Raw genomic sequence first — 10,171 nt, 5'->3', positions numbered from 1 at the left:
GAGACAAATGTACACTGACATTGAGACAAATGGAAACAAAAATGATTTTGAGACGCTGCACTTTGCAACCATTAGGAATAAATTTAGATACAGTTTTCTCTATGAGGGCAGCTGAGGTTGGTGTATTGTAGACAACTCACCACAAAAAAATGAAACTTTGTGTTCAGTACAGGCTATACTTCATTTGTACCAGTGGTTTCTGGTGCTCTGCTCTAATTTGTGGTTACTTAGATTCATTGTTCTTCATCAGGCTTTGACCAATAGTAAGAGGATAAAGGCAGGAAAGAGAGAGGGGAAACAGCATCAAAGGATGAAAGGAGAGATGAAAAAGAACCTGCAAGAGTGAGCTTAACAGACAAGAGGTGTCGGGTTGACAGTGAGGCAAGAGGTGGAGTAAACGCAAGGGAGCAGTGGCGGCCGCTTTGTACCAAGGTGGCGGGGTGGTTGAAGGGGGGGGGGTTGTAAATGAAAAAAAAATAACAAAGAACCACTTACCTTCTGGCCTGCCACCTGGCCGGCCGCCGCCTCTCGTCCACTCGCTTCCGCCTCTTGCTCCTCTGAAGCAGGAACCAGATAGCACCCAGGCTCCTGACTCCCCGTGCCAATCACAACGCTGCATTGCAGCATTGTGATTGGTCTGAGCACTGTGGTTCGGTGCTCAGACGGGGAATGGCAGGCTCAGCAAGTTCTCCACCCCGGCTGTAATGCAGATTGGGTGCAGAACATGCAAAGCGCGCAGGACGGTTATGGTCCGCCCGAGAGGGCCGGTCAAACAGTTATGCGCACTTTAGAGGGGTGCACCACTCCTCCTCCCGGCCCCTGCTCTGGAAGTCCAACCCCGCTCCGCACCAGGAAATGAAAAACTAAAATGATAATAACGCTGGTCATCATTTTAGTTTTCCTTTAACTACTACTTCCAGAGCAGTGGGGCGATGCTCCCCCGCCATAGCCGAGGAGCCCCCACTGTGAGGGAGCCGTGGAATTCAGCGGATCTAATATTCGGCAGAGCCGCTGACGGACTTATAAAAAAACTTTGAGTGCCCCGCACTTATGTTTAATATGAAATGAAGCACGCTGTACTCATTATTTTCCAAAAATCAATTCAGAGGCGAAATAATGACTTTTGTACAGTGACAATATTTATGCTGTTATATGCTTCTGTTACCATCTTGTTGTTTTTTGTCATGTGTATTTAGTTATACAAAGTGGAACCCCAAAACGAGGCTTCTGATTCAATCTTAACTCTAAGCCAAACAACCCACAGAACATCCCTCAACCTAGAAACAAGCATTGCTTCCTCCTCATATTGGAAGATACCCACAAGAAGAGAACTACGTTGTGTGACATTTATACTAATTAAGTATTTTATCTTAGCTCTGTCACCATGGATTCTATTGCCAAGGCAAACACACATGGAAACAAAGAGCAACTGTGTCTTTTGCGTTTCACCAACAAAAACCAAACAGTAAGCTGTCTGTTATTCTTCATTTTCGCCCTTGGCTAAAGTAAAGGAGTGTCAGTATACTGACAAATAATCTTGCAGAACCAAACCACTTTATTTAGCATTTAAATTATCTACCTTAAAGGGCTTCTGTGACCTCATTCTGATGACGTCAGTAAAGCCGGTTCCGAATTACCAAATAGGCAATGTAGGCACCAGCCTAAGGGCCCCACTCCTTTTAGGGGCCCCACGACAACAGATCAAAATAATATTGATTTGATCTAGAAATAAACTTACAATCAAGCTTTCTTAAATTGTTTCCAATTAATTTTTGTTTAATAATATTAATAACTGTGACTGCTTAGTTTTGTGTAATAAAATATATTTATTAAAATTGTTAGTTGGTAAAATTAAAAACGTATTAGGAGATAATTTGCAAGGTGGGGTGAAATTTCGACTGCCTAGGTCCCTCCATAGGGATTAATCTGGCACTGAGTGAGGTGTAAGTCAGAGGCTTCCAATGTTTAGCACTGAAATGCCACAATAAAGGCACACCAAAGGCGGGGCAACTTCAAGACTTTTCCCTGCTGTTGGTAGAGTGTCCTTTTTGCAGTTCCAGAGTCAACCTGGTGCTTCCTTCTTTTGGTGCCCTAGCCGACTGTCTAGTGCCCACTAATGCCCTACGGTGACGCCAAAGTCACACCAAGGGAAAACTCGTTTACGCTCCTCCATGCCACATCAAAGTTTAAGCCGTGTCAGATTTTTTGCATATTTACAGATGATGGATTTACTTATAATACATCCAACTGGATCTAATTTACTTCCAGTGCTTAATTTGCGCTGGTGGTTTCTGGTGGGCGGCACTGGCACTCATTTTGGGCTCCGGTGCTTATTTTTCATCATCAGACTTTGCCCCAGTGCAAGAGAGAAAAAAATCTGAACAAGGAGAGAGAATGAGGAGGAGAAAGATAGCTAGGAAAACATTGACAAATGAGGAAAAAAGAGAAAAAACACTGCAAAAATGAGCTAAACCAAGAGGAATTGTGTGGTGGTATAAGAAAGAGGCATGAGATGAAATCAAAACTAGGCAGCCGTAGTGTTTCGCGTACCTGGCGATCGGCAACTCCGGTAGCGGGGTGTAAAAAACTTTGGGCCCTACCCTTATTTACAAATTAAGCACTGGACAATCAAGCTACACCATTTCATGGCTTTTATCCTACTCCACCAACTTTCTTCAACCATTATGGTGCACAAAACCACTGTAGCAGCTGCACGGCGCCACCTCATGGTGCAGCTGCACGACATGAGACCGAGACTGACCGCTCTTTTCATACCTTCCTAAGATGGCTCCCACACACCAGCTCACCTGATGTTCTCTGTGCTCTGGCTACATGTCCCTCGCCTGTTCTCGAGCCTCCTGGAAAAAGAATCCTGGAACATAAAGTATGTTAAAGCAAGATTAGATATGCAGGATGATGCTCTAAACCTGTTTCAAACCTGGCCTCTCTCTCTTATCTAGTGACTCATAGAGGTGGGCAAGCCGCTGAAGGTGCGAGCTGGGCTCGAGCCAGAGGCCTGGCTCTGGTTCAGCTCGAGGTTCTCTTGGAGCCTCGAGCCAAAGCGACCTGAGACTTCATGCGGTTTCTGCTGCCACGCAGGCTGCAATCTCATGCACTAGGAACTAATGAGAAATATTAACCTTTGATGTAAAGCAGGAGAGAGAGAGAGAGAGAGAGAGAGGATGAGAGAGAGGGTAAGAGAGGGAGAGGGAGAGAGAGAGGGTGTGTGTGAGAGAGAGAGAGGGTGTGTGTGTGAGAGAGAGAGAGGAAGAAGAGTGAGAGAGAGGGAGAAATAGATAGAGATAGAGAGTAAAAGGGAGAAAGAGAGAGAGAGGCGGAGAGAGAGAAGATGAGAGAGAGAGGGTGAGAGAGAGGGGAAGCGAGGGAGAGAGAGAGAGGGAGTGTGTGTGTGTGTGAGAGAGAGAGAGGAAGAGTGAGAGATAGGGAGAGACAGAGGGTGAGAGAGAGAGGAAGAGAGAGTGAGGGAGAAAGAGAGAGAGAGGGGGAAAGAGAGAGAGGGAGAGATAGAGAGGGAGAGCGAGAGCGAGAGAGAGAGAGGGTGAGCGAGAGAGAGGATGAGAGAGAGAGGGGAAGAGAGGGAGAGAGAGGGTGTGTGAGAGAGAGAGGGTGAGAGAGAGAGAGGAAGAGAAAGTGAGAGAAAGAAAGAGAGGGGGAGAGCGAGAGAGAGAGGGAGAGATAGAGGGAGAAAGAGAGAGAGGGGGAGAGAGAGGGAGAAAGAGAGAGAGGGAGAGATAGAGGGAGAGAGAGAGAGGGAGAAAGAGAGAGAGGGAGAGATAGAGGGAGAGAGAGAGAGAGAGAGAGAGAGAGAGAGAGAGGGTGAGAGAGACATCATCTAGTAGCTGAATTGCACAATGTGAAACTAAAACAAGCATTTACAATGCAATGGTCTCGGCATTATTAAAGGTAGAGCTATTGGCATTGCTCATGACTTTTTTTTTAAAATCATAAATAAATAGCATGGTCATTTACATTGCCAATATCTTAATCGTTAAATAAATGGCATTGCACTCTGAATCTGCACTCTGCACTCACACTCTGCACTCTGATTCTGAACAGAGCCACGCACACACAGACAGACAGAGCCACGCACACATAGGTACAGAAAAACCGGGATGACAAGCAGGGAACAGAGGCTCTGTCTTGATGGCATCAGCAAAAAAAATTGGCAAAGGAAAGAGATCCCCATTGGCAAAGTCAAAGAGGCGAGCCGCGAGACCCATTGGCTTATTTTCCTTTCTTGTCGCAAATCTGTTCTATCTGCTTCATGCTGTCACAACTTTAGGAGATTTACTGGTACAATGTCAAGTTTACCTGTATGCAGAAAGGCTGTTATCCATCTGTACTCCTGCAGGCAGGCTTTGCCCGTTCACTTTTGCTAGCACTGGGCTACAGGGCAACAACTTTCAGCATCGTGTTTATAAAATGTTGACGCTGAATATCACACTAAACTCTCAAATTGTTTCCGTTTAGGATGATTCTGGTGTAGGTTACTGATAGAGCATCCCGGATTACGCACACTTCGTGTCAATTATTGCTTGCAGAACCTACTGCGAAAGTTGTTGAGTTTAATTAATTAATCATTTAATCTTATAATCGCCCTGCCTGCCCATAACTTTACATTTCCTCAGCCCCAACAGGTTTGGGAGCCGGTGACTATTCCCAGTTCATTAACTGACTGACCTCTGCATTAACACCCCCTCGGCCTAAAAAGCACTAGCAGCAGGAAGCAGCAGGCTTTCATGCATGTCTGAAGCACTGCATCTGGGCTGTTTCTGCGATAAACAAGAAATACAAGATAAGCAGTAGTTCTTCACTTATATATTCACAAACTCAAAGTGAGCGTGACACATGTTTCCTAAAGAGTGACCGAGTGAGGCGGGCACCAATTTGAGGCGGGGGGGGGATGTGGGGGAGGCAGGGAGCTACGGCGGGTAGCGGGAGGAGATTGCCGGTCTGATGGACGGGGACGGGTTTGTGGTCGTGGGGGGGCACGGGGCATCTTTGGCGGCCTAAAAGAAATGCTGCAGGGAAAGCGAGGCTTGGGATGGCTGGTATCGCAAATAGAATAGAAAGTCTGCATATGGTGCGCCGAGCCAATGAAAGTTTTTGCTCCACTGGGGTTAACACCATGGTTTTTCTAAATACGCTATTTGTGGCTCCATATTTCAAAATGACTTTCGTTATGCAGGGCCAGCAGTTTAAATTGGCTTAGGACAAAACACACGTACACGATGCATTGATGGAAGGTTGCCGGTCTGGTGGATGGGGACTGGTGGTGGTCTTTGGGAGTACAGGGCATCATTGGCGGCCTAAAAGAACTCTTGCGGGGAAAGCTAGGCTCGGAAGATGGCAGGGGATGTGAGGTGCTGTCGGAGGCTGTCAACAAAACAAAATGGCGGCCGGCAAGCTCCGTCTTTTTTTCGGATTTGGGGGCGTGTTCGGTGGGCGTGGTTAAAAAGTGGAAAGAAGAACACCGAACACACCTCCAAATCCGAAAAGGACGGAGCCTATTTGGAGTGACGGCTCTCTCCTTCAATGGCTGGCCTCCATTTAGGAAGCCAGCCAATGGGAGAGAGCCAAAATTAGAGGCGGGATAAAGAGCCCCTCTAAGAAACATAAGATCTCGCTACTTCTGGATAGTACCTCGACCTAAACAGGGGTCAATCCGGCTAGACCAAATCCTGAAACTGTTGAGAAATATTGTATTTCGCTGTGCCTGCTGTGCATCTTGAAATAGGTGAGGTCAGGATATGCCCAGTGCAACAATATCTCTTGTGTTTGATTTAATTAACTATAAAGTTGGTCCATGTGTAATAAGATTCTAGGCCAGATATAGGGTGCACATGACCACTGCCTTGCCTCTCAGTGAACTATGAAAAACACTTTATTCAATTCTGAACAGACTTTATCATATATTTACATGACGTGGGTTTCATGATTTGCAAAACTAACATTTCCGAGCCTCGTCTCGTGCTCTGGCTCTTAGAGACGAGTCAGTCCCTTGGCTCGGCTCTGGCTAGACTCGCCCTGTTAATTTGTTGGCTCGCCCACCTCTAGCCCCTAAATGCCCTGGCATGTGTCTGCCCACACAGCTTTCAATCAGATTCTAGCATGAGATTGACTTTGGGACAGACCTGGGTTTTATCAAACACCATTAAACTTGTTTGACGTAAAGAGCTATACGTGTGATTGAGCGAAAAGACAAGTCTCTTAATGCTTACCGCCCTTGGCAGACAGCATGGCACAGGCTTGGGGCTAGCTGACAGATGTGAGCCTGTTCTGTACTTTCTTTGGCATTCACACCCGATTTATTTTTCAGGGACCTCATCTTAAAGGCCACGGGTCACGTGGTCTTCACAACATCCCTAAAATCCAAGTTCAAGGCCACACTGTGGGCCAGTGCTAAATTGCAATAACATTCTCAAACTTTGAGAAAGTTGTAAATGTTGTGTTATACGATTCTGAGTGGAATTTTTGCTTGCGTGAGACTGGTTTGAGCAGAAGATGTCTGCCATATCTCGTGTGACTTATACCTTGCATAAAACTGTCACCAGCAAATCACATTTCAATCGTAAAATGTATTGAAGCTTCACAAGGGCAAAATTCAGCGATTTCACACACTCCTGAAATTACTAAACTCATCTCCCTAGCGACCCCTCTTGAAAATGCTGTCTGGTCTTCCCACTTACCCCAGCCTGTAAGCCCCTAGCCATATTTCCTCTAGGCCCCCTCTTCCTCCAGTTTCAACCAGGTTCTCTCTCCATCCTCCCTTCGGGTCCCCTTCTCATGCTGCTTTCTTTTTCTATAGCTCCTCACCAAATGCATGCTCCACCCCCCCCCCCCCCCAACCCCCATCCAATGTTGCTCTTTATCTTACCAGGTACATCGCACTTGGCCACTGAGCTGATGACATGGTGAGCTCGAAGATCTCTTCTCTGTGAGAAAAGAGAGACATGAAATTGAAGTCATTTCCTTCTGCCTGGCACAAAAACGTCTGCTCCTAGACACACCAGTCGCTGAGGCACTTGTGTGACTCCCTGCTGCCCTCTCACGCATTTTGAGTACTGTTGAGTTTATACTCACTCGCACTGTAGGGGGCAGTGGCACCTCAGCAGGTCGTGAGACAGCTTGTATTCATAGAGAGACACACAGTGATCTGAGGAGAGACAGTAAACACCCAGATGAGAGTCTGTACTGATGAGGCTAGATAGAACACAAACAGAGGCGAGGGACAGCCAAAGGTAGGTACAACAGGACATCTAGCGGTACACAAAGGGCTTAAATAAATGTATAACCGCAGGCTCAGAGTAAGAGAGAGGGGAGGGAGAGGTCCCTCGCTCCTTGGTAGGACCCAGGAAGGAATTAGTAAAACTGGTAGGAGTGTTGATGGAGGTTGAATAAACTTCAAGGTTGGGCTAGCTATGGCACCAAAACACCACCCACACACTCAGGGTCGGCTCTAGGGCGGTGCCACCGCACTGTGCTCAGCTGACTTCAGGGGGCGCCGTGTTTGCAAGTTTATTTTGGTTTTAGGAGCACCCGCTGCCGCGTTCCCTGCCTCCAGCAATTTCCAGGCAACAATAAAAATGTCAAGAAAGCTCTGGTGATTTATGTTCTTCGGGCACCACCAGCCCTAATGCCAGCCATGCACCCACTCGCCCTTTCAAGCCGGCCCATCGTGAAGTGCCATACAGACCAAAAGGCTACAACAACCCCAAATAATGTTTATTTGTCTTAAACATTTGCATGGTACTTCTTCTGAACAGTTGTCACTCACCACATTTCTAAGGTGCCCATTAAGCATCTGGGCTTGGAGCCTCTCTGAAATCGATAAGGCACGTAAACCTGGAGGTGTCTGAGTGCTGGACGCGTCAAGTCTGATCTGTGCATAATGAGTGTGTGAGGGTAAGGCACCAAAATAGTGCACTTGCTTTAAATGAAAGCCAGAGTGACTTTAGCCTCTTGTCCTGGTGGAGCTACAAGCTGAGTAACCTACCAGATGTTGCTCCTCTCATACACCTCAGGATTAAACATCTCTAATCACTTTCCAAGGAGGAGAAATTGAATTCCACTCTTTGGGTCTTAGAGGTTGTCTCAAGGTTGTTGCCGACCTGTGACGTGTGCAGATGTCAGGCTGGACAACCTTCTTATGTCCCAGATCCCTTTTAACCTCAAGGCTTTCACAGCGGACCATCGATGTTCTTTACTATCTTTCTCTGCCGGCACTTGAACGCCGCAAAGCAGCAGAAAGCATTTCACCCATTTACTCACAATTAGCAAGGCCACGTGCAATGCAAATTGCGCAGCGCAGCGTGAGTGCACGTTCAGTGCATCTATAGAACTTCTGGAAGTGGGATGCATTGTGGGTGACTCCGCTGTTATTGGAAGCAGTTCCGGAAAAGGCGGGGGCCGCAATGACGCTCCCGCAGGTATGGCAGGGCACCGTCCCCCCCTCCCCTTGTGTCGTCAGTCCATTGTGGGGCGCGCCCCACCGCGTCATCATGACGCGGTAAGCGTGCCTCACCATTGATTGGTGTAGAGCCCCCTTCAGTTGACCCGGAAGCGATTGGATCGCTTCTGGGTCAAAGGGGGGAGCTGAGGTCGGACCAGTTAGAACTGGTGTGACTGGTGAGGGTTTATAAGGCTGGGGAAGAAGGAACCAAACCCACCGATCCAAGGGAAGACTCACCTGGCATGCAGCAACAGGGATAAGGCTGAGGTCTTCGCTGACACGCTGGAGGAATCCTTCAGGCCCAACCAGGCAAGCAAACTGGCAACAGAAGTTGAGCAAGAGGTCGCCAAGCATCACCGGGAGCACCCACCGGAAACAGAAACTGCACACATTGAGGAATGCTCAATGGGCGAATTACTGGCCCTGGCAAAAACACTAAAAAACGGCAAGGCACCAGGGAAGGACGGAATAGTCAACCAAGCCATCAAGATGCTCCCAGATACCGCAGTGGATCACCTTGCTGAGATATTTAACGCGTGCATGCAGCACCAGTATTTCCCAAACGCCTGGAAAGAAGCAAGAGTCGTCGTATTCCCCAAGGCTGGGAAACCACTGCGAGACCCTGCAAACTACCGCCCCATAAGTCTGCTATCTGGCCTATCAAAACTCTTCGAAAAAGTTATCCTTGCCCGTCTCGTTGACTTCGCGACAAGCAACAACCTACTTGCCAAAGAACAGTTTGGGTTCCGGAAAGACCACTCAACCAATCACCAACTCCTCAGAGTGGTGGACATCATCAGCCACGGATTCAACATCAACAAGTCTACTGGAGTAGTCTTTCTGGATGTAGCCAAAGCATTTGACTGAGTATGGCATGAGGGTCTGCTCTACAAACTTATCAAGCTCCAGTTTCCCAGCTACCTGGTCAAGTTGCTGTCCAGCTACCTGAAAAAACGGACCTTTCACGTGGCGGTGCGAGAAGAATGCTCATCGCCGCGCCCAATTCTAGCTGGAGTGCCTCAGGGGTCAATCCTAGGACCATTCCTCTTCAACATATTCACAAACGACATACCCACTGACCTAAAGAAGACTGATCTTGCCCTTTACGCGGATGATGTTGCAGTCATCTCCCAATCCTTCAGCGACAAAGAAGTGGCGAAGAACCTGGAGACATCGCTTTGCAGACTCTCCGAATGGTACAGCGACTGGCAGATCACCCTGAACACAAGCAAAACCACAGCAACCTTATTTACCAGGAAGCTGAACAGGAAACACCCGCAGATCCTCCTCAATGGGGATGAGGTCAAATGGGAAAACAGCCGCTCCTACCTGGGGGTGACTCTGGACTCTAAACTCAGCTGGAGAAACTACATAGAGAAGACCTGCCAGAAAGCAGCATCCAAACTGGCTGCATTATACCCACCCCTGAAGTCTAAGTCGATGCCCATGCAGAGCAAGGTGCGAGTAATCACCGCAATAATTCGACCAACTATGACATACGCTTCACCAGTTTGGAGTGGCTGCCGCCCACAGCTTCGGAAGGACCTACAAATACTACAGAGCAAGGCCTTACGGATTGCAGCAGATGCTCCCATGTTCACACGAATAGCAGACCTCCACAGAGACCTAGGCATCGAGATGTTGGACGACCATCTCCTCAAACTCAACAGGACATTCTACAAAGGACTGGATCAAAAA

General features: G+C 47.7%; 1 protein-coding gene across 1 annotated transcript in view; it reads right to left on the bottom strand.

Annotated features, from left to right (window-relative positions):
- Positions 1-2,828: 2,828 nt before the first annotated feature.
- The window catches only part of LOC147666739 (epithelial sodium channel subunit beta-2-like), a 55,960-nt gene continuing 48,617 nt past the window's right edge, over positions 2,829-10,171 (bottom strand). The window contains exons 6-7 of the mRNA XM_086948915.1: positions 6,899-6,956; positions 2,829-2,872 (exon numbers count right to left, since the gene is read on the bottom strand). Coding sequence (XP_086805041.1) covers positions 2,829-2,872; positions 6,899-6,956 — 102 coding nt within the window. The remainder of the gene's footprint in view (positions 2,873-6,898; positions 6,957-10,171) is intronic.

This window comes from Lissotriton vulgaris, unplaced genomic scaffold (genome assembly GCF_964263255.1).
Source record: "Lissotriton vulgaris unplaced genomic scaffold, aLisVul1.2 SCAFFOLD_610, whole genome shotgun sequence".
Taxonomy (NCBI): Eukaryota; Metazoa; Chordata; class Amphibia; order Caudata; family Salamandridae; genus Lissotriton; species Lissotriton vulgaris.
Note: the sequence above shows the minus strand (reverse complement) of the source record. Positions and strands in the feature narration are given on the sequence as shown.